Source organism: Anser brachyrhynchus, assembly GCF_964034855.1.
Source record: "Anser brachyrhynchus genome assembly, chromosome: 7".
Classification (NCBI taxonomy): domain Eukaryota; kingdom Metazoa; phylum Chordata; class Aves; order Anseriformes; family Anatidae; genus Anser; species Anser brachyrhynchus.
The window spans coordinates 2726684-2749847 of NC_137701.1; the positions used below are offsets into that span (position 1 = coordinate 2726684).

Genomic DNA, 23164 nt, shown 5'->3' on the forward strand with positions numbered 1-23164 from the left:
GCAGGCTTCAAAACTGAAAGTGTTTACGAAACAGAAAGAACTAAAAGCAATGTTTCAACGGTAAATACACTCTTACACCAACATATACAAAGACATGTTTTCAGAACATTTTAATATCCAGTAAACATATTTAGCCTTTTGCAGAAGTTAAAATTCATCAAAAAAATAAGTAGTTTCTTAACTTTAATTCATGACAAAACCTCCAGGTCATATTGGCTAAAGGAAAAAAAAGTAAAATATAAGTGTATAAATATTTATATTAATTATCATTCTCCATTCCTTAATAAAATCATCAAGGTATACCAAAGAACTACACCTACCAGCTGCATCCTGGAAAGAAAAATAGACTAATTAGGTTGGTAAGCATGATCGGTTAGATGTTTCGCCACAGAGGATGCTTTATTGGTTCTACAATAATTGCTTGCATTTTCACATTTTTTCTCTCCTTCCCTGCAGCAAATGTACTATTAACTCAAATAAAACATTTTCTTACAGGTGTAGTTGATCTCAGTGGAACTACAAAAAAAAAATAGATAAATCGATAAAAGATTATTATAAGGATTATAGGATTTGCATCTCAGCACATATATGAAAACTTGGTTCTGTTAACTAAGCTGCTGAACATATTTGCAAAACCATAGAAAACATTCCTCTGCTGCTGCCCTACCCACCAGTGCCATCACTCTAACAGAACATTATTCCTAAACAATTACATAATTCTGCATAATAGTCTTTGTGCACACAACATACTTCAAAAGCAAACCAAGCTTTATCACCAACCTCATCTCCTCTTCCTGACAATAACAGCTGCTGTCTCTTCCCTAGGAAATCTAGCAAATGACTTCCCCAAAAGACCTGCCAGAACTTGTGTGTGCAGCTCACCAGACCAGCTGAGTTACAGTTGCTGGCATCCTACCGAAAGGACATTGTCCCACCAGTTTGACAAATGTCACCTTTAGAGACTTTTAGTGGAAGGCATTCAAATAATCTTGACTATTATGATCCTGTATGGAAAGGCACAACAAACGCTGTGCTACTACTAATTTCTCTCCATGTTTAATGAGACTGCGCGTTACATTAGGTACTACATCAAACCAATTGACAAGCAAATCACTGGCCAGTTCGCAGTCAACTTCAGAGAAATTCACTACAAGTTTTCATACAAGCAGTTTGCCCCAGATGCTTGTGTTGTTTGTTTATTTTAAAAGCACTAACTAAAGTCCACTAATGGATAACTAAAGGCTCTCATGGATTTTTAAGGGACTTTTAGCCAGGCCTCAAGTTCTCCTTCAGTGGAAATTAATCTAAAGAGCAATTTACTTGTGTGTAGAGATGGCTGGAAATCACATTTATTCTATTAAAAAAAAAAAAAAAAACTATCAAAGTCTAAATGAAACATGAAAGACTCCAAGAAATAGAAAACTAAGAAATCTTCACCTATTAATCATAGACTGGCTGGGGTACAAGGTTCATATGAAAATGCTCAGCAGCAAGTGTAAACAACTCTGGGCATGCACAACAGAAATATATCTGTAAGAAACTTTTCTGACAAAACTTAAATCCCTGAAAAGCCAGAGATGCATAAGAAGGTAGCAGAGCCCCCAAGACAGCTTCATGGGACCCCTGTGCCTAAAATCCTGCCTGAATCACATTTTATACACTTAAATCTTTGTTAAATTCTTTGTATACATTGTTGCAGAAAGTCATTATTGCTAATTTGACTCTAAGAACTCCACAGGACCTAAATCCTGCTCACTACAATGTTGTTATCTTAGGCACAGCAATACTTGACCTACCAAGATTGTTTGGCTTTGAAGGAAGGGGCAGGGGTCAAGCCCAGTCTGAAATGCCCACAGGCCTCCACCAGAAAGCATCACAGCAAGAAATGCAACAGTCCCATGGCACCACTAGAGATGGAGTAGCTTTTTCTAACTTCTGGATGTAATTCATTTGACAAAAGCAGGTCTGCAACCAGTATAGTTTCTGGTTTAAGTTCATGTTTATGAAAAAACAGCATGGAATACAGGTGCGGTGTTATAAAAATATTACAAGGATTAGAGATAGCTATGCCTTTGCGACCCACAAATTCTAAATTACTAATTAACAAAAGATTCTTTTTAATAAATTATTCCACTAGCAATAACAGAATTCTTTTGTGTGTCTTAGCAGTGCATCTAAGTTTTTCCTTACTAGGTTAGAAAAAGGTCAATCCCTACGGGTATCCCAGCTACAGCAGTATATGTATGCATAGGCACACAAGAAACAAAGTACAAAGCGATCAATCCTCTGCTGCAGCTTCCCAAAGCTCAACAGCTTGTAGTTTAGGGACATTGTAAGCCAGATGCTTTTGGTGCTTTGTGAAGCTCTCCTTCATCAATTTATCATTTTCAACCTGCTTGAACCCGTTTACATTTCTGACTGCCACAGCTTTCTGTGGCTGTTAAGTGCATGATTTAATTACATGCTGTGTCAGAAAATACTTTCACTTACTTTAAACCTGCTGCTATGTAGCTATTGCTAGGTTTTCCCTACTTCATTTTCTGTGAAGAAGGAATAACAGCTCCATGTTACTCTTTCCACAATGTTTGGGAATTTGCACAGATCTTAAATACCACCCACCAGGTGCCTTTTTCCAGACTGATTTACCATATTTCTTGTTTGGTAGCAGTCTTTCCATAAAGAGGCTAGGCATATCATTCTTCCATCTAGTTGCAAGCTTACACAGCATAACACTACCTAAGTTACTGCAGAATCATCACAGTCCTGAACAACTCCACTGTCTTCCGAAAAAAACAACGTTATATAGCCATGGTGCACAGACAGATGTATCATGTATTTTAAGCATTTAAATTTTGTCACCATGCTTTCAAACACAAGCTGGAAGAAACTAAGCCTTGCATTCTTTTTGATAAGAAAGATATGATAAGTTTTTTTAAAGCTAAAAAAGTCATTAGGATAAATACAACTTCTTCAAAGAAAAGAGCTAGTTATCTTGACACTCTTCCACTAATCAATTTAATTGCAAAATCCCAGCCCTTGCAGGTCTTAGACTAGCAGCATATGACGCACAAGGGTAACTCAAATGGCCTTTAAAAAAAGTACCTGCGCATGAAAAAGAAGCACGTAGCCTTTGGAAGAACTTCATTAAAAGTACAAGCTCTCATAGGTCTGCTGTAACTACAGTTCAAGTCTGATTCTGCAGATCCTACTTGAAGTTCACCTTGTGGACATAGTCTAGTGTTATTGACAAAGCACAGAGCTATGTTATCTGCTATAGTATCTTCATATAGATCCAGGAAGAAAAAACACATGGTCACAGAAGTATGTATTGCATGCAAACAAAGCAGAGAGAGAAGTCTGATAAGCACTGACCAGAAATATCTTCGCGAAAGTTACAAAATCTTTCAGTAGATATTACATAATGAATTACACAGCCTTCCTACCTGCTTATTAAAATGCTTGTACGTGGCGATGTCCAAAGGAACATGCTAAAGGAAAACACCATTCAACGCTGTTTAGAAGTTGAAGCAGAAAAGGTTGCAAAACATTCCATGTAAAGAAAGGAGTTTTTTGACCTCTGTTTTCCATTCTCCTGCCCTAAAAGTGGTCATAATTAACATTTTATTTTCAAACAATTGGCCTTGGATTATTCACAAGAAAAAAAGAAATATGGAAATACTTGGAAAATAGCTTAGCCAATGCGTGTGCTCCATGTTTAGGCTTATTTGAAAATGGGGCAAGTTCTAAGCTGTATTGCCTGTCCTCCAATTCTGTTTCCCAAACATTATACACTGCTTATTTCAAGCTCCTCGTGGAAAAAAAAAATCCTTTCTTGCTCCAGTTCTGTGGTAAGACTACTTACCTCTTTCTTGCATTTAAGACAAAAAAAAAAAAAACCACTAATGCACATGTATTACGAATATTTCCAAAGTACAGGAGCAGCTACAATCATTTCTCATAGATGCTATTTCAAATTTACCTTAATCTGCAAAGCTGTGAACATTAGCAAAGCAAAATGGGAACAAAAATATTCCAGCTACATTTTGTTCTTTTTGTATAAATGAGTTCTCTTGTTTCTGAGGCCAAATATAGAGCACTTGAATGCACTGAAGATTATCTAGAAGGGCTCATATTTTACTCGCTTCAAAAACCTTCCCTGCAGCAAATTATGTTTGGCATATACTGTAAGTCTGTTCAGTCCTTTACACTTAATTATCCCGTGGACACCAAAGCCCTCCAATGTAAGCAACTCTGGTTTCCACTGGAACTGCGGTGTCCGACACTAACCTTGAAACTTGCAGAGCTCTAGAAGACTACTGGAAAAAAAGGGTGTTAGAAGTATGTTTTGATCACCTTCATCTACAGAATTTAAGCTTTCTGTTTACTTCAGTGAGACTGCTCAAGCTAAAAGTATACCTTTAAAGAACTGCGAAAGAAATTGGAGAATAGGTCAAGTGTTCTACTCCTGCGGAATTAAAACTCGCCGTTACTGTACAGCTTGCACTGCTTTCTTAAACTCTCTTTTCCACCTGATAAGATCAGTATAAAGAAAGTGACGGAATGCTACTCTGCCTATGGACTTACCTGAACATAAAGAAATTTTAGATTAAGATGAATACGATCAAACACTGCAAAATTCCTTCCGCTACAAAACGTACAATGCTTAACCAGAACTCCTGCTTATCAAAGTCCTTCAGCTGAAAACTGAAAAAATGAAATAAGCATTACTTTCTAAACGTTAATTCCATTTGCACTCAGCACCTGATGAATATTTTCTAGGGCACCTGAAATTCCCAAAAAGATGCAGACAAATAAATCATTCAATTCTTCTGAAATAAGAGTATTTTCCAAGTTAGTTACTGGTATAATGACAAGGAAAACTGTGCTTCAAAACATATATCACTGAGAAAACCTTGTGGAAAAACAAATCATGCTTTATATGGAGTCCCAACAGCATAATGCCTTAGAGATGCACAGCCTGCAAATGCTCAGGTTTAGATACCTTCTTTCAAACACAACCATGTCATCTTATTTAATTCATCACCTTAACAATTAATGTTTAGATGAAATACGTTCTTTTTTGTTCTTAGTATTTCTATCATGAGACCACTCAGTGATGGTCTCATGACCATTCAGACCTTACAGCGATGGTCTGCAATAGTTTTCTAGTTTCCAGACCGGGTTTACGTACAGGCATCCTTTGTTCTAAAGCTTCCTATAAACCGCATTTTCACTCTGTAACATAACACTCAAGATCAGCCACATCCCCCTTTGCTATTATTTCACCAGGCTAAGCAAACCATGCTCACATAGCATTCAATCCCTTGGCCTTAGAAACCCATCCTGGTTATCCCTCTTACCACCTGTTTCAGTTTGAATGCATCATTTCTAAACACATGAAACAGATTTTACCCAGTATTTCAGATGCAGCCTTACCAGTTCCTTACTTAACATTAATACTTTCTCATCTGTCAGAAATATCTCTGTCAATTAACACCATCCCAGGATGCATCTCAAGAAATTTTCTCCAGCTGGAAGATATGTCTCTACACTCAATAATATTTCTAAATGTCAACCTATAGTGAAAATGCCACACGACCATTAAAGCATATCTGCCATTCGTGACAGTTCATAGAGCTAGTGTAGCCTGCAAAAACAACGTGTGCTTTCATTTGCATCCAAGATTGTGCATTTTCAATTTCCAAAACCTTCACACAATTCCAGGAGGGAACTGGATTTCTGCACCAAAACACTTCCAGAACTTTGGTCCTGATTTAGCAAAGCATCCATGCGTTTCTGTAACTTCAGATTGGAAGTGTTCCCATCATATTCATTGGATGCTTCTAGAAGACTAAAAGTCACACTTCGATGCTTTGTTGGACTCAATGGTTAATACTTCGAGGTGGAACTTCCCAAGGACCCTCACGGGCTCTTTTACACTTAACTACCCGGGTCTCCTGTAATTGTTAAAGCTTTAAAATGAAAAAAAAAGCAGGCGTTTTGTTTATCCACCCTTTGGAATGGATGTTCTAAGTTCTCAGCGCTAAGTCTGTGTTCTTTGCTTCCCGCACGGAGCCGGGGCTTTGCCTGGTGCTTTGCCACCTTCGCAAAGACGAACCCAACCCGCAGCGCTCCCACCGACGTCCTCCCGAGCGCAAACCACCCGGTGCGTGCCCACACGCCGGTTAACTCTGCCCTGCCGGCTCCGTTCAGCACCCTCACACCAGCTCACGATTAGCCCAGCAGCGAGGCGGCCCCGCTTCACCACAAGCCCCCGGCTGAAAACCAAACGGAAAACGAGCCAACAAACGGCACCGGCTGAGCGCGGTCAGGGGGCCGTTTCCTCAGAGCCTGTGAGGAAGACAAATGCACCCGGGCTCGGCGCGGGCACCCTCACGCCGCTGCCGTCCCGTCGCCGCTGCAGGCGCCTCCCGCGGCCGCGATGGGGCACAGGGCGCCGCGGGGGGGGGCCCTCGGTGCTGAGGAAGCCGCCGCCGGGTCGGGCAGCCCCGGGGCCGCCGCTGCGGAGCCGGAGCCGCCGTCGGGGTCCGCGTCCCGCCCTTACCTTGATGATGCTGCTGCGCCGCGGAGCGGCCCGGGCCGCCTCCAGGAGGCCGGCATCGAGCTCCGGGGCTGCCGCCGGCCCCGGGCTGCCGCCGGGGAAGCGCTCGGCGACCCCGACGGCCGCCACGCCGCTGCGTCGCTCCCGCCTCCTGCCCGCCGCCGCTTCGTGAGGGGCCGCCTCGGGCTCCTCGTCGGCGCGGGGAGCGGCGTCGGGAGGCGCCGGCTGCTCCCTGCCGCCCGCGGCTTCTGCCATCGCCCCGCCGGGCGGCGGCGACCCGCGAGGGGCGCCCGGGGGACGGGACGGGACGGGACGGGACGGGACGGGACGGGGCTGGGGCTGGGGCTGGGGGGCTCGGGGGGAGCGGCCGGCGGCACTGCCCTCAGCGAGCGGCGCCTGCCCGCCGCGGGGCCATCCCCGAGGGCGGCCGCGGAGCCGGCGGCGGGAGCGGGGCTGCAGGAAATGCCGCGAAGGCCCCGCGCCGCTCTGACAGGCGCCCGGGCGTGTTGTGACAGGCGGCGCTGACGGACGGCGCGCCGGGCCACTCAGCGCCGCGGAAACCGCCCCGAGGGCGCCGCCACGGCCAATGGGCGTGGCGAGGGGCGTGCCCGCGGGCCGTCCCGAAGGTGGGCCGGCCGGCGCGTGGAGGCGAGCGGCCGCGGGGCAGGTAAGCGCTCCGGCGGCTGTGCCCGCGGGGCGTTTGCACGGCGCTCGGTGCAAAGGCGGCGCGGGAAGGCGGCGCGTGCAGCCCGCTTTGAGGGGCCGGGCGCGGCGCGAGGCGCGGCACCGAGGGCGGGAGGGAGCCACCTCGGCACCGGCCGAGCCTCCGTCGCTCAGCGCAGGCCCCACACGCCGAGCCCACAGCGGCCCCTGGCGGCCGGCCGGGCCCCGAGCGTCGCTGCGCTGCCTTGAAGGGAGCGGGGCGGTCGGTGCCGCCACGCAGTTACCGCCGCCGTCTTGACGGCGCTGAGAAAGCTTCACCTGCCTCAGGGTTCCTCGGGAACTGCCTAGTTCCTGAGGTGGGCACCTGCTGGCAGCCAGCGGTCAGGCAGGGAAGACGTGAGGTAGCTCCTTACCTCAGCCGGCCGTGAGCTGCAGGGCGTAATTGCCACCTAACGGATGTGATGGCTATATACGTAGACTATGTATCATATTTATAACTCCACGTTAAAAAAGAACAGAGTTTTTGTCAAGGCTACTGAAGCATTTACCACATTCAACACAAAGAAATACTAAATGAGGGACAGATGAAAACCCCACCAAACTTTTTTTCTCATGCCCTTCCATTTAAATTAGATCCCCAAAAATGACATTGTAACGTGTTTGTTCAACAGTTTTGTTTTGTTTTTCATTGGGAAAGGCCACAAAATACATAACCCTAGAAAAAATAAAAAAATACATTGAAGAAATGTTGATCATTAAATACCGGAGAGAACAAACTAGTAAGGGAGTGGAAGACTCAGTTGCAGCCTATATTTTACAGTGTAGTCAATATATTATCGAGGCATTACAGCAAAGAAGGGGGGGGAAAGAAGCACTAACAAAAGCTTATGGTTGTATAGCTCCGTACTGTCACACAAACAAACCTAAGAAAACTAATTTAAAGATGATGGAAAAGGTAATTACAATGCAGTATGCTATCAGGAAGAATTATTACTGGAAACAACGCAGCTTTTTTGTGCATTTTGTGCAAGCATATGAAGTTTAATCACGAGATTAATTATTTGGAAACAGCAAAGTACTGTCATAGCTGCATCTAACAGGAGCTGTCTGTAGCATGTTGTATGCAGATACGTGTACGCTAAAGAACTTCATCCTTTCTACGGTATTTCTTAACATTTCAAATTAGAGATTTATCTGTCTTCTCCAGATATGTCTGCAGAAAGAATGAAAAAATGCATTTGTCAAAAGTTTAAAGTCATGTTATTGTCACCTTAAATGATAACCTTTGATATCTGACATCTTTAATGGAAAAGGACCTACAAGTATCCTGAAGTTTATAAGTTTCATAAACGTCAAACCTATGGGGAACACACAACAAATTGTATCTGTTTTGTCCCCAGGATGCAGAGGTTGTGTAGTACAGCTAAGAGACGGTTCAGTAAAACTTCTCTCCAGAAGATAATGAAACAGTAACTATTTTTAGTGCTGTATTTCTGACTGCACACCTCTGGATGTCTTTCACATGTCTGTATCTATTGCTGTTCCTAAATATGAAGAAGCAGGAATTTGAGAGGAAAGAGCAACTGGTTTTGATACTTTTCAATACCTTGTTTAAAAAAAAAAAAAAAAAGGTTAATAAAAGGAAGCTTTACCCTAAAAGCCTGTTTATAGGAAGTAAATAACAATAAAGAGATTGCTTGGTGTTGAGTGTATTTAACAGATATCTATAGTAGGCTGATCTGATGCAGTCCATTGTTGCCCAATTGCTTGTTTGTGATTTGCCATTTGTGTACGCTTTGCAAACAACAACAGTGGCTGAAATCATGCTTAATTTTTTAGAGTAGAAACCAGTCAAAAACCGTAAATTGTAACAGATTGACTTCATCCACATTCTGTTATATTAAAAGGCAGTAAGCGTGCTGTTGGCTTGTACGTGTCAGCATGCGGCAGGGGCTGGGGTCTGCACTGGGGCAGGCAGGGCAGCGACTCACAGCACCCCTGCCAGGGAGCACAAGGGCATCAGGCATCTCCATGGGGACAGGCTGAGGACAGACCAGGACATCAGTCCGCAGGTGGGATTAGAATCAGGCCTGGCGAGGTAAGCTAGGGCCAGACACAGTCCTGGACAGCCCAGCAGGGCCATGCCCTCACAGCAGTACGGTGTGGAGGTTCAGACTTTACCCAGAAGGAAAGATCGAGAACATAATTACAAGAATACTTTATGCAACTTTGAAGTGATTAAATTCTTATTATATTACAGTTCACAATTTTTGTATTGAATCTTACAGGACGTGGAGCTACATATTCAGGATAACACTCAAAAGGATCAGTTTTTTTGCGGAGCAATGGAAATGACAAGACAGAGGCATTCTCTCTTTGACATTATGTTGGACATCCTGGAATGCTTTCTTATGCAGGTACGTAGTTTAGATGGTGGAGGCAGAGAAGATCTTCTGTAGGTTCTTACATAGTGTTTCCAGTAGTCTGTGTGTAACTTCTGCTCAGACTTTCTGCTTCATATTGAAGCAACTCATCTAAAACAACTCTCTGTATCTCAATACTGCATGAAATCTGCAGCACAGACATATCCTAAAATGGGTAGAAAGGAAGAGATAGGGGCAGTTTTTCAAAAACAGTCAAGGAATTCACTCAGGCTAAGAAAGGCAAGATGATAGATAAAAAAATCTATTTGTGTTTGTCTGAGCGCGTGAGTCAGCAAGTGCCTGCAGTGTCTCTTTTAATGTTTTTTTGGTATACTCAACTTACTCTGTCCTCGAAGCATACAATTATTCCTCAGTGGGTGTATTTTGTGCCATAAGAGAGCTGAAAATACAGTCTTTTCAGAGTTGTGCTGGAATATAGCTTACATAAGCCACTACTTTCCCCTTAGATAGTGCATTTTGGGAAGCTCTTAAAATTAAGTGTTCTGCTGGGAGCATGAAAGTGGTGCTCCTGCAGCAATTGACCATGACTGATGGAGTGTGAAAACTGACACCTTTTCCTATGTCAGGAACATTGCATTTGCAAGACTGGAAAAGAGCAATAGAGAACAAGTTGTAATTTCTCCAAGTATGCATCCTCAATGATAGGAAGTCATAATTCATTTTGGAATTGATGAGACTCATGCAAAGCTATTGATGAGAAAATGTACTGCTAGATAATTCTTAAAGTAGTGATTTCTTTAGTCTTAGTGGTTGTTGTGCATGTTTTTCTGTGTTGTTATATCCTGAATACATAATTATAAAACAAAAAAGCACAGTAATATTCTAATTCATTTATACAAAGATGTACTTGTTGCTAAGCTTCACTCAGGTTTTTGCAAAACAACTCCAACTCCTATTTTGCCTATATAATTATTACTATGTTTCTAAGCTAGATAAAAAAAGCAAATTTGCAAATTTGAGTCTGTATTCAGCAAATACAGTCAAAAGGTCATAATCTTCAACTTAAAACATACTATGTATGTTTTCAAATTTTATTTGTTTTTTTAAACATATTTATATTACTTCATTCAGTGCCTCTCTTTGGATGACTCTTGCCTTGCCTCCTACTTTGTAAAAAAAAAAAAAAAGTCTCACTGTGCTTATATATATTCTTATTTTATTTTCTAGGTAGTATAAATGTTGTGTCTTCTCTGAGTTAGCAAGAAGTAGTTTTTTGATGTGTCTCTGTCTTAATGATTTTCATGTTCCAGCTGAAGTCACTGGTGAATTATTTTCACTGTCTGGCAGCACTGTCAGGCTCATCCAATGTTTTTAATAATTAGAATACTCCAGTTTTGGAAGAGGCCACCAATTCTTAACTCATGATCAAAAACTCAGGTCCTGATCTTACCCTATTTTACAACCACTGTTTACTATATAGGCATAGGCTCAAGCTTGTAGTGGAATGTATTGATTTCTGTGTGGAGGTCAGTGCATATGAGAAGACTGTGAGCACTGCAAAGAGCCACCCAAAAGTTACCCAACACCAGAATTAAGGTTAATTTCATGCAGTGTAATATCCTTTGATGTGCACACTGCAATCACTTATAATGCTGTAGGACTCTGGCTCCTCTTACTACAAAGGATAATCCATGGGAACAAGACTGTTCTCTCTGCTTTCCTCACCATGAGATAGGGCCCACTTCTCACCTTTCTCCAGGTGCCACATTTCACTGCCACCCAGCTCCTTCTTCAAGGAGTTTTAACAAGGCATTCTGGTACTCATTACCTCTTGTTCTTCCTTCCCTTACCTGGATCCTCCTAGTAACTGCTACCATCTTTTGCTTACCACCTGCCATGGACCACTCAGCACAGGGACAACAACAGGGACAAACAACCGTGACAGAACAGTTGTGGCATGTTTTTTACCACCGTTGGGGGTACTTCTTTCGTTGCTCATGCTATAGGCTTGCCTTACCCATTTGCTCCCTCCTGCAGGCTCAGCTCTTGCCACTATACGTACAACCTACATGTCTTCTTCAGCCCCAGCCTGGGCATAGCGATGGGTCATTGCGGGCAGAAAGAGAACATTGCAGCTGATAGCTCTGCTGGTTGGCTTTGGACGTGATACGGCACAACTGCTCCACAGCTGCAGAGGAGAATGATTGGAGCCTGGTTTAGGTAATGTCTGGTGTGAACAGGGGAATAAGATCTGTGATACAGAGATTCTTTAAACAAATTTTTCAGAGGCATAGCAGGTAGCAACATTTGAACTATTTTTTGTACTGACAGGAAAGAGGACATCCCTGCTTCGTCTACCAAATCTGACTTGAGCGATGTTTGAACTCTTCAAAGGTAGGATGGAAAAACATCATATGTTGGTTTGTTTTTGTAAATAATTTATGAATATTTTTTCCTATTCCGATTTTCAAGGATAGATGTTTCACAAGAATTCCTTTCCCTTTACGTAAACGAAAAATCACAACATGAGGCATGCACCCATCTTCAAATTTTGTCTGAAGTGATTGAAGCTCAGGTAGTTAACGAGTAATTGACATCAAGGTCTTCAAATGGACAACATCAGATAATCCCAGAAGCAGTGCTACAACTTTGGCAAAACCTTTCTATATGCATTGATAGACTTTATTCTTTGATGTAACTTGTGAAGCTTTGTCAATTTCCCTATGTTTAGTTGCTAGTTGCTTAAGTTTGTGCAAGGAAAGAAAAGGCAGGTTGTATACGTTATAACAGAAATTGTCTGAAGGATTTGGAGGAGTTGTAAACATCAATTCATTTTCAAGTCTAATGATACTTAATAGTAATGGCTCTTCTTTAAAATAGGTGGTAATTCCATTTAATGAGAACGGTTACCAGTGACTGTCTTTTTCACTGAACTCTTTTTAACTCCTGAGATCAGTGCTTGTATTATGTCTTTGGCTGTGTCACATGCATAGAAACCTAACTGTAGTTGTTGCGACCTTTCAGGCTATGTGAACTTCCTTGTTAACTGCTATGAACGATATCATCCATTTTTCCCTTTCTGTGGTAATTCACCTACCAACAGATACAATTTCACGCCAGCATACTATGTCGCAGCCCTTGGCACCCTTGCCAACTCAATGGATATATTCAGTGTTAGGAATATATGTGGCACCACGGTTCCTGTGCACTTATATGCCATTTTTTGGGAAATTTGGGTTATCATGAACTGTGCAGCTGCTGGGGAAGCAGCATTAGTGTTAAATGATATTTTTAGTCAGGTATTCTTTTTACTGAGGATAAAATGCTTTCTGATAATCCCAATTAAAAAGCTACTATCAGCATACGTAATTTTGCCACTGAAGAAAATTGCTAGCAATGTCAACAGTAGCCACATTCATACTTGTTTTGCAGTTAAAGAGTTTGGAGGCAAGTTGTGAGTATCGCAGGCATGGAATCTAGGCTATTCTTCTGCCTGCTAATCAGACCCACAACTTCCTTCTTCATGTGATTTCTCTGAAAGATTTTGTATTGCTTAACTAGGTTTGGTCGTAAGCAAGTTAAATTTGGTTGTAAACAAGGGGGTATGCAGTAGCCCAACCCTCAGGAGAAAAGACCACTCATCATTAGGAATTCTGTTGGGGGGCTCCTGACAATGATCTCATGAAAAGTATCAAATAATATAACAGGACTGGACGGTCTGACATCCATACCACAGGCATTTTGGGTGAGGGTTACTTGGGAAAATCCCTAATGCAGCCCCGTGAATAGAGTGGCTGTACAGGAGTGTGTGGTAGCCGAGCTCTTGGGGCACAAATTCTACTTTAGTTTCAATGAGAATAAGGTGGTTTGCACACTCAGAAACTGCTCTGTGATGTGAACCAAGTAGGTAAGTTAGGATGATCAGGAGACTTGCTTCAGAATTGCACCTTTCATCCAAACAAAAACACTAAACCAGATGGAACCAAAGTATGTCAGTGTTGGAAGAACATTGCTACTTTCAGATCTCCCATGCATGACTGGCTACCCAGGGAAAGAGTGTAAAGAACCGTACCTCATCTGCCTCATTTCAGAGAAAGCTGATTTCTTAACGTTTGAAAAACGTCAAGGCAGTTTTTCCCAGTGTTTTTGACAGTTCCTACACTGGCTTAAGATGGTGGTAGATGTGATGGGAAAAAGAGATAGGAACCTTGTAAAGTCTGCTTTCTTATGCTGGAGCTGAAGTTATGCAATCTTTGGCCCAGTCCTTGATACCACTTCCAAATATAAGCTTCCGTGTGTCTGGATAGATGGATCTAAAGACTTGCTAAAAGTATGCATACAAATTTGGCCTCATGCATGCAAATTTGGCCTCACTTAATTCATTAGAGAAAGTCATCCCCAAGAAAATATAAAAGATTTGTTGATGAAAATGTAATCGCCAAATAACTTACATTCCCCGATGTTAACTGAACAGGATTTTAAGAAGATTAAAAATACTTTCCATCAGGATGAAGTATACTTAACCTTTTATTGCAAAATCTCTTGTTGCTAAATGTCAGGTTAGAAGCTATTCTAGGGACATGGAATAGAAAGGCTAATGACTAATCTACGTAAGCTTATTTTCCTGAAATTTGCCACTGTGGGAGTGCTAATGTGCTTCAGTTGAAAGCGTTGTTAACCACTGTTTATCTATATCTTTTCTGAGTCGGGTTAAATAAGCTGGTAGTTGAAATCTGTACAGTTTATACTAACTCCCACAGTAGCTTATAGCAGCATTAGCAAAAGTGAAGCATTTTGCACATTAAAGACTATAGAGTTTTACTCCCAAATGCAGCAATTTACATTCAAATCCCCAGGAAAAGTGAAAATTATGCCTGTTCTGAGCAAATTTAGAAGACACCTATTCAGGCTGTGGCTTGGAAGAATCCTTTAACTACCCCATTCTAGTCTAATTTTACCTTCTCTTCATCTAATCTCAGGTGTGCTGTCAGACTCACTGGCAAGATTTAGGGAGAGTAAAAACTAAAGTGTATTAACTTTTCAGGCTATGCTGCTGCCAAAAGACAGCAGGACTTGGCCTGTAAATGCCCTGCAAGTGAGATGTCCAAGGATTCCAAGAAATGTTCATATCTGTAGGTATTATACATGGTGAGGCTCAGTTAGCTGAACAGACCATTTCTCAAGGGTTTGTGATTTGGGGCAAGATAGGGAAAAGGAAAGGAAGAGTTGTTGGAAAAGATCTCCAAGATTCTCTGGTCCATCTGAATGGTAGCACTTGTTTTGTAAATCCCCACATCCATAACATAGGCCCAAATTTACACTGAATTATTTCCCGTGAGCCACTACCTATAAATCAAATAGAATTTAAATTACATATCAGTCCAGATACTCTGAAAGCCTTAATTTGAGTTAAAGTCAAAAGGTAAAACTGTTACAAAGCTCACACATCAGAGAAAGCGATTGCATTCTACAAAATGCAGAATTACAAATTTAGCAAAATTAAAAATAAAGAAAAAAATCCCCTAGTCACTCACACAGACAACAAAAGTGGTCTTTTACAGCTTTATTCTACCTGAAATATTAATATGGAAAAATTCCTTCACATTACTTAAAAATAACTCAAGTTCAGTGTTGAGTAGGGAAAGATAAGGAATCCATTTTAAAAACCAATGCTTTGAGTTCTTGTTCCTCCTACTTAACTAAAAATAAGTAAAGCAATAGTAGAAAATTTCAGAGGAAGGGACCTTTTTCATAGAGTTATTTGAGATCTCCAGGTAAAATACTCTGTCACTGTACAAGTAGATTATGATCAAGTGTTGCCCATTAAAGTTTGCTAAGCTTATTTGTGTAAAATTGAATAATAAATGTCAGAAACCAAGTATTTAAAAGAGGTCATCAGACTTGCATTGTAAAATGTATTGCTTTCATCTCTGCAATTGCTACTTTACAGTTGCAATTCTGCTTTTCAGCATTAAATTCCCTATTCGTTTCAGTCAATTGACATGGAAAGTAATTTAAACCATAATGTATAGAATGAAACCAAGCACAAACTTTTCTTCCTGTACTCAGCTGCCTTCATCCCATTTCAGTTCTCTTTTGACTCCTAGGTACTTAACTCACGTAAAGATGGAAGGAAAACACTGGAAAAGACATTACTTCTTGATGTGTTTCATATCTTTACAACCATGCTGAATTGAAGCTGTTCAGGGCTGCAGCTACAGAAGTTCTTCATTCACAAGAGAAAAGTGTATGGTAGGTTGACAATTGATCCATTAGTTGGAGTGTATACCGTATACACTCGATACACAGCTCTATATAGTATAGAACTTTTTGTGGGAAAGACAAGACAAAATCAAGGGTGACTACTTTACTTCTATGTTCAGCTATTCAGAATAGTGGTTCTAAGTAACAGCAATTATGTTCTGTTATACTTTTCTTCCACTTTTTCATGTATAAGTTTTGAGAAGCAGATAGTAGAACAAAACCAACAGAAACGTGCAGGAATATATGCAAATTTTCCCCCATAAATGTGGTATCTGCTAAAACAGAAGCAGCTGTTTTATCTGAATCTGAAAAACTGCGTGTAAGAAGTAAATTACCACATGCACAAAAAAGAAAAGAAAAGAAAATATGTAATGGACAACAATAACATAGCTTGGCTCTTACAATGAATTTATGTACAGCATCTTAAATCACTAAGTCAGTAGAGAGAAAAGCTCCTGGCATTTTGGAGTACTGGTTCCAAAACAAGATAAAGAAAATTAAGACTCTTTAAAATTTTGTGTATGGAACACATTAGCAACATCCTATTTTTACAGTGAGATTCTTTTTTTCTTTTTTTTTTTTTTAATTTGGCATCACATAAGTTCCTAGACATCTAATGAAAGTCAAAGAATCAAGTTGTAAAAAGTGGGATTAGAACATAGAGTCATTTGCCTGATGGTGATCAAGTGAACACATTTACCTTATAAGAAAATCTCTTTAACATTATGATGGTGTATAGGTGCTATTAGATTACACTTACATTCATGAAGCTTTACACTCCCAGAGCAAGCAAAGCCTGATACTTTCTCTTTCTTGCAAGTATTTTTCCCATTTGTTTAATAATACACATCAATTGTTTATAATCTTTTCTACTTTGGTATTTTTGTCTGCAGAATTTTACATTTAGTTCACTGAAACATGTAAAATATTATGACAATGGTAAAAGAATAGTCAAAAACCTGAAATTTATCAAAGTCAGGATGAACATTAAATTTTTATTTGACTAATGGAAACGCAGTAGGGAAAAAATGAGAGGAAAAGCCAGTCAAGGCTGTCAGGCTAAGTAAAAGTAAATGAGGAGGAGTTTGATAATTTTCTCTTCACCCACCTAATTGGAGATCTATTAATATTCCATGTGACATATATTCATGTGACATTTCCATATGACACAGCAAATAAGATCTGAGCAGAGCAGCTCAGCTGGAGAGCGTCATAGGAAACAGGGTGGGAACACCACTCAGCCACCCCTGTGTCCTGCCCTTGGATCTCCCAGTGTCCAACAGAGCCCACAGGTACCTTGCAGCGTTCTCGAAAGCCCCCCTCCAAACTACTCAATACCTCCCATGTAATCCCAGTGTCCCCAGAGCTCCCCAAAGCCCTCCTAGTGCCCCCAGTATCTCTCAGAGCCCCTCCAGTACTATCCTAGAGTCCTGCAGTATTCCCAGAGCCCCCAGTACCCACCCTATGATGAGTACAGGGGCTAAAGATGTAGAGCGTACCAGTGCAGCATTATGATAAGAAAGGGGGACAGAGACAAGAGGGAGTGAGCAAAAATACAGTTAGAGCAATCAGAAACAAAGTAGGAGGTAGAGACACAGGGCAGAGAGAAGGGTGGAAGTTGGGATGGGCTGAGGAATCATGGCTCATCCACAAGAGAGATGTGTACAACTAACTTAAGTAAGGGGAACAGTGTGGGAAAAGAGCCTGAGATGGAAACGTAGCAGAGAAATACACATACACATTTGAATAAAAGGAAAAGTTCCCAGAAACAAGTCATTTCCTTCTGCATTTTTCACATGGCACCAACCATACTTTTTTTATTCATTAGCACTCCGTAGGTGACCACCATAACCTGCTGATAAGCACTGTAACTCTTGCAGAAGGCTTCCTCACATTCCTTGAATATGTAAGAGCTCTTGCTTTTTTGATTGTTCTGGTTCAGGTTCAAGGTGTGAAGAATCCATTCACAAGCTGATAAGAGAAATCACCATGTACATCTTCATAAATTACTTTTTTTTTAAAATACAAATGCATTCTATGCAATAGAGACAGAAGTCAGTCTTTTAGTTCCATCCTGTGTGACATTTTTATGAAATTGAGAGCAGGAAGTAAGTAATCTTTTATCAGGTCAAGTTAACAACTGCAATATATTAATGCTTGGATTTCCACTGAAGGATCTTAAGATGCAGGTAGGTAATCTGCCATTATTATCTGCAGATAAGTAATACTAGCAAAAGAGGTACTGTGGCTTTTGAAGGTCATGCAATCAATCATTGAAAGAGTAGTCCGTTGCCAGGCCCAGGTATTACTCATAAACACTTATCTTTTTGAGCCTGGAAAATCATTTTCCTCCTTTATCCTCCCAAATCAGTTTTTCTCCCTATTTTTCTCTCTCTCTTTTTTCATTTTATGTTTTCTTACTTAACCTCTGGCTTTCTCTGATCCTATAAAAAGGACAAAAGGCGAGAGTCTACAGGAACCAGCACAGTCAGACTCTTGTCTTTGTCCAGCACTGCCTTTTAATTTGTGGGAGAGAACTGTAGGAGAGATCACTTCATGCTGTGTATATTGCTGACGTGCAGAGATGGGAAAAACAGACATACTCCTGATTTCCTTTGAGAATGACTTGCTAGACCAGGATGCTATTCCATTAAAGAAGCAGCCACACGGTTCTAGGGCAGCCCAGCAACTTTTGGTGTAATATTTAAATCCTGCGTGCGTGGCAACATTTTTTGTCAGCTCTGCTAGTAATCTTGTTAAATTTATAGATGTGTTGGATCTTCAGATTTTCAGTTTTTAAGTTACCAAAATAAAAAATAGATCAATCGTTCTCACTTATTTGTGAACGTCCTATTTTTGTCACAATTGCCTTATTTTAAATGTAAATGTCCTAGATTTAGTTTTCTAACCTGAGAAAGAGGTGTAATGCAGAATATCCAACAATTAAAACTGTGCAAAATACACTTTAATGTTTCTGTATTCCTTCAGCTGTTGTGACTTTGAATTCCCCAAATCAACATATGAAGCACATGAAAGGTTTGGTCTATTCTGCTTTACAGATCATTAAAATGTACAGCTGTTCCTAGGATAAGCTGTATTGCTGCATGATAAATATTCATAAAAGCACGTGAATAAATGCAGTTCAGCAGGGTTCTGTCATGAAATACCAACTATTTCTAAAAATCTCATCAGCTCTGCTAAAATTGCCTTTATTTTTATAGTTTACTCAAAGAGCTTAAAAAAATCACTACTAACAGTTAAGCATTAGACACAGAATTCATAGAAGGTCTTATTTATTTATTTTTTTAGTTCCCTGTGGTAACAATAATGTTATAGAAACTGGTAAATGCTGAAGCAAGAACAGAAAGGGAAAAAGCAGCATAGGGTATCCGCAAGGAGTGCGAATCTGTGCCCTGCCTATGCTCATTGAGAAGTAAATGATGCAATACATGGAAAGCACTGTTGGTTTTAGATTGGGTTCATATTGTTTGCATAAAACAAATTTAAGCAAGATGGAAGGATTAAAATATAATTTGTTATATTCTAAGGACTAAAATATAATTTGTTGTAGACAAGATAATCTTCATTGAAGATTTTATTTCAAAGCACCCAAAACAAGTACAGCAAGAGAGTAGCCAATGATAGATTGACCCTGCAGTAATCCTGATGTTGTATTTCAGTATTGAGCTGCTGTGACTTAGCCTGTGAATGTTTGATTTTTGTTTCTTGGTTGTTTAATCAGTTTGAAAAGCAGCTTTTACACTGGGATGGTTCTCCCAGAATACATTTGTAGGGATTTTAGCTCTTGCCATCATCAAACCAAGCATTTCTGCAAGGCTGTACCTTGCAACTCCACTGGTAATGATCTAGACATTTGAATCTTTTTTGTTCCCTAGACCTCTTTAAGCAGCACAGCTACTTTCAGGGCAATTTGCGTCTGCAACCAGCATGAAATGATGTAAGTGTAAACAGGTTGCGGTGCTGTTCATTAAACACCACAGACATACAACTAACAGAAGTGTTACTATCAATCCGTCTCCTCTGGTTCTGTAACAGCTGAAAAAAGCTGCAACTTTTTGAGAATTGGTCATGAAAATGACTGGTGTTTTCCAGTCCTCTCTGCTAGAGGCCCCCAAATTGCATCTCTAAGGTTATCCCTGGCCTTGTGTTGTACAGTGGTCAGGGCAGCCTGCCTCTGAGTCTCTTCGGAAACAGTAGAGGTCTCAGAGTTGTGCTAAGGACTTCGGCTTCTCCAGTTATGAAGTCTGACAAGTAGAAAGTCTAAACTATGTTTTTGCCTCCATCAGGTACGGCCTGGTGAGTCATCTGTAGGGAACAACTTCACTTTGGGGGGGCGGGGAGGGGGGGTTCCTTCTTCCGTTGAGGCCAGAGAACAGGTGAGGCGCACGACCTCTCCCTGAGGGACAGGAGGGTAGCGGCCGCATTTCACCTCCCCAGGGCGGTGGAGACGGCCGGGCTGCGCTCACCTGGCAGTGCCGCCAGGCTCCCCCCGAAGCTGCCGGGGTGCGGGTGCCCGCCTCGGGGCCCCCTTCCCGAAGCCCTCCCCGCCCAGGGCCGGCCGGGGTCCCGAGGCGCGGGCGGTGAGTGACGGCGCCAGCGGGTGCCGGGTGCGGCGGCGGTCGGGGAACGACGTTGGAGCCGCGGGGCTCTAGAACGGGAGGAGAGGCCCCAGACGCACAGAGGCCGCAGAAGGGGCGCTCTCCCCGCAGGAAGGAGGTCGGCGGGGCCCCGGGGTGCTGGGGAGCCCCTCGACGGGGCGGGGCCGGGCGCTGGGGTGAGGAAGGGCTGTTGTGTGCCTCCCCTGCACCCCGCTGCCCTCCTGTCGCCGCACACCTAGCCTTTCCCCCTTCTCCTCTTCTCCCCGGACCTCGTCGCCAGGGCCCGAGGCGGAGCCGAAGACGCGACGTGTGCCGGGAACGTGCTGGAGCTGAGGCGGCGGTGGCGGCAGACAGATGGAGCCCGACGGCGCGGTGAGGACCGCTGCGGGGAGAGGCGGGCTCGGGCGCCCGCCCAGGCCGAGGGAGCCGCTCCGCCGAGGGGCGGGCGTGGGGGCCGGGTGTCGAGGGCCCGGCTCTGCGCCCCGTGGCCTCGTCTACAGGGACGGGGCTGCCCCCGCCCGGCTGTTGGCAGCCCCTTCCCGCCAAAGCGCCCCCGCCGCCGATTGCGGCCTGCCGCCATTTTGCGCGCTGAGGTGGCTGCGGGCTGGTGAGGCAGCCCCCTGCCATGACGTCTAGACATAAGCGCTTGGAAGACCTGACCCACCCGAGGCGGCAGAGCCTCTGTATAGTTTACGTTCTGTATAGTTCTCTTTTATGCCACAGGACATGGCGGTCTGGGCAGTTCAGCCCTTCAGCTTTTCTCCTCAGCAGAAGTGTCAGAGCTTCTGGCCATCCCACTCGCTTTCTGTGTTGAACAGCCCCCGGCGTTGCATTAAAACTCAGCCCCCTTGCGTGTCCCAGTGCAGTTAAGGATGACCATGTTTTGAAGGCCTGTAGAGCCACAGAAGTAAAATCGTAAATCACTGGGAGAGGTTGATGTCTGATTTCTGATGTTACGGGATAGGAGTGGTAAAAAGAGGCGAGTCAAAGTTGGAAGGTGGGATTAATCACCAGGCCCACGTAGTATTTGGTTTTCAACGTAAAAATGAAAAACTGTTGATACTGGTAAAGGAGCAGTTGTCAAACACTAAAGACGTAAAAGTACTGACAAATTTACACATGCACACTGTTCTAAACAAATCGCATGATAAAAGTAGTTTAAAAACACAAATAATCATCACATTAAATTAGCACACAAATCCTTTTTGATCCTGTTTTCTTACTGCTACAATGGCATTAAAGAGAGGAGAAATTGCTTGAGATGACTATCAGAATAAAGATTTTAAGATTTTCAAATGTTAGGGGTTTTTTTACTCTCTTGGGAGTTCACAACTGGTGTGTTTAACGCCTCATTTCTTCCATTTGGGTTCTTTGTTTTGTTTTTTTCTTTGTATAAGACTTAAAACTCTTGAAATTTGTGTTGGAAAGTAAAATTTAGGAAGAAAAGGTAAGACTTTTGCATGTGGAGTCGAATGTTATGTCTTACCTTGTAGTTAAATAGTTAAATTCTGATATTTTGGTTCTGCACCTAATTATGAAATAGAATGTTGTATTTCATGTAAGAGGTGAAGAAAGAAACCTGTTCATACTTCAGAAGTTGTTCTTGACAGAAAATCTTCTTCCATCTTCCATCTTCTTCCCAGCCTTTGGGTCTGTGGGGATTATAATTGTTTTTGACATGTGAGTATTATAACCAGTACAGCTAAAACAAGATACAGAAAGAGTTTAGGAGAGCTTGCTCTGACTCTTTGTACTATAACAGTTTGTGAAGAGAGAGACTTGGTGACAAGCAGAAAGTAGTGTTATCCATGCTACCACTGTTTACCAGAGACTGATGAGTTTAGTATGTGATAGATGACTAATCTTCAGTACATTATTATTATTTTTTTAATGTCCCATCAGGGAAGACTAGTCTCAAATCTTACCGTGTGAAGCAGACTGTGCTCCATAACAAAGGGCTAAGGGTATTAATGGAGATGTTTGTGTCCATGCAGTACAGGTGGTGATCCAGAGACTCCGTGAGGAAGAGTCATGTATGTGTGAGAGAAAGAGTGCAGTTTGAAGCTGTTGACTTAAAAGGTTGTTGCTATAAAAGGCATAAATTCAGGGACTTCTAATTAATATAAATTCATCTCCAAAATAGAATAAATAATTTGGGATTCATACAGCAGGGTGCTCTGCGCATACACACACACACAAACAAAAGGATTTGGGGATTAGATCCTAAATACCAATTTGTGTAAGATATTTAAGTGTAAGTGAAATGTCAGATTGTAGTTGATTTAAGATGTTATGGAATGGCTTAAAACTAAGCTTATATATAAATACTTTATAAGGTTGGATTCAGAATAAAAATAAATGTGCTAAATGTTCAACTGTTCAGCATTTGCTGTGCCTACCAAAAATTCTGTATTTTCTGTTTAGAATTTCTTCTCTTAGTAGCTTGTACTATGTAAGCTGTTGTAAATCTTTGATTATTTTTTTTTTCAATCAACAGGCTGCAAATCAGACGCAAACAGAATCTTCACCTTCAACTCCCAACACTGTGTTACCAGTGCCATTAAATAATTCAACCGGTGCTCCAAGATTTGGGACAGTTACTCCAAATCGCATCTTTGTAGGTGGAATTGATTTTAAGGTATTTTTTTTCCTAATTTTGCTACTAAATGATA

General features: G+C 42.0%; 2 protein-coding genes across 9 annotated transcripts in view; one reads left to right on the plus strand and one right to left on the minus strand.

Moving 5' to 3' along the window:
• PLCL1 (phospholipase C like 1 (inactive)) overlaps positions 1-6952 on the minus strand; it is a 199071-nt gene extending 192119 nt beyond the window's left edge. The window contains exon 1 of the mRNA XM_080599883.1: positions 6566-6952. Within this exon, the coding sequence (XP_080456009.1) occupies positions 6566-6817 (252 nt within the window). The 5' untranslated portion in view covers positions 6818-6952. The remainder of the gene's footprint in view (positions 1-6565) is intronic.
• A 207-nt stretch (positions 6953-7159) lies between these two features.
• Positions 7160-23164, plus strand: part of BOLL (boule homolog, RNA binding protein) — a 45882-nt gene continuing 29877 nt past the window's right edge. For 4 of the 8 annotated variants that reach the window (XM_080599964.1, XM_080599965.1, XM_080599966.1 and 1 more), the window contains exons 1-8: positions 7161-7229; positions 9514-9642; positions 11647-11829; positions 11941-12003; positions 15717-15861; positions 18328-20190; positions 20773-20864; positions 22990-23130. In XM_080599964.1, the coding sequence (XP_080456090.1) occupies positions 20847-20864; positions 22990-23130 (159 nt within the window). In that variant the 5' untranslated portion in view covers positions 7161-7229; positions 9514-9642; positions 11647-11829; ... (2 more) ...; positions 18328-20190; positions 20773-20846. Of the gene's footprint in view, positions 7230-7371; positions 9324-9513; positions 9643-11646; positions 11830-11940; positions 12004-15716; positions 15862-18327; positions 20191-20218; positions 20669-20772; positions 20865-22989; positions 23131-23164 lie in introns of those variants that run through there. The other 4 variants (XM_080599963.1, XM_080599960.1, XM_080599961.1 and 1 more) reach the window with 4 other exon arrangements.